The sequence below is a fragment of the Bison bison genome, unplaced genomic scaffold, assembly GCF_000754665.1.
Source record: "Bison bison bison isolate TAMUID 2011002044 unplaced genomic scaffold, Bison_UMD1.0 scf7180017864260, whole genome shotgun sequence".
Taxonomy (NCBI): Eukaryota; Metazoa; Chordata; class Mammalia; order Artiodactyla; family Bovidae; genus Bison; species Bison bison.
Window position 1 is genome coordinate 1,255,443 of NW_011494832.1, and position 1,107 is coordinate 1,256,549.

Consider the following 1,107-nt stretch of genomic DNA (forward strand, 5'->3'; position numbering starts at 1 on the left):
CCCATAAAGGAATGAAGACATAGGACAGATTCATGGTAGTAAACTGTTCCAGTTTAGCACAGAGTGCAAGACAGAAGGCTAATTTAAGTAACATTGCAATGAGGTACCAGGCTTTTTTTTTAATATTGTGTGATCCATGTCGAGGGTCAAAGCCAGACTTACATCGCCCAGCCATTTTCACAATCAGCATGACAAGAAGGATAGTATCAAATATCCAGACTGGAATAAATATGAGGAACCAGTTCCAAGGTGCCTTCTCATCCAGTTTCAACACCAACATGATCAAGAAGAGTAATGTGAAAAGCCAGGTGAGTAGTACTCTCTGAGCCAAGGACATTCTCATTTAAACAATTTAAAGAAGCTGTTGCAGGGTCGAAAAAAGGAAAATATACCCCAGCAATTCTGCTGTCTGGAGAGCGGAGAGGGGCTTGAAGATCAGGAAATTCTCCAGTTTGGATCCTTGGCCTTTTCCACACTTCTCCCCCCATTAAATCCAGAAGCCATCACATGAAGTCAAGAAAAAGGGACCTCAGTTCCGCCTCCTCAAATGACCACAGTACAGGCTCTCTTGGGTGTACCTCCATGAATTAAATTATTAATTCTGTTGGCTTTCCCATTATATCCTCACTCTATGCATTGATTATTTTAAGTATTCAGTATGCATTTGTCAAATAAATAAATTTTATTTCAATATTTGATAGAATGAAATGAAAACTCATTTTAATTACATGTCATTATCATTATAATTATTTTGTCATGTATTTAAGAGACATAAAAACACAGAATGCTTATAGTAAAATTTACTTCAGAATGATAGAGACTCAGAAAGGTCATTTTAGAATTGCTTTCTAATTTTTCCTAGTATTCTATTAGAAAAATCACTTGAAGGTCACATAAATCCATCCCTGTAACCTTCCCCCACTTCTCACTCCCTTGGCTTACTGTGGAGACTAGACCTTTAAGAGTAGTCTTATATATTAAAACTCAGTCACTTGCCCTAAAACCCTGGTTGTCTCCAACCTGGGTGGTCTCCAAACTGTACAGAACTAAATCTTACCATGCACTATTAGCCACTCTTTCATTTATTCTGAATATTTATTCAGATCA

At 37.3% G+C, this 1,107-nt stretch overlaps 1 protein-coding gene across 1 annotated transcript in view; it reads right to left on the bottom strand.

The window, feature by feature from the left end:
• The window catches only part of TMEM60 (transmembrane protein 60), a 796-nt gene extending 262 nt beyond the window's left edge, over positions 1 to 534 (bottom strand). Inside the window, exon 1 of the mRNA XM_010848191.1 lies at positions 5 to 534. Within this exon, the coding sequence (XP_010846493.1) occupies positions 5 to 343 (339 nt within the window). The 5' untranslated portion in view covers positions 344 to 534. The remainder of the gene's footprint in view (positions 1 to 4) is intronic.
• Between the last annotated feature and the right edge of the window lie 573 nt (positions 535 to 1,107).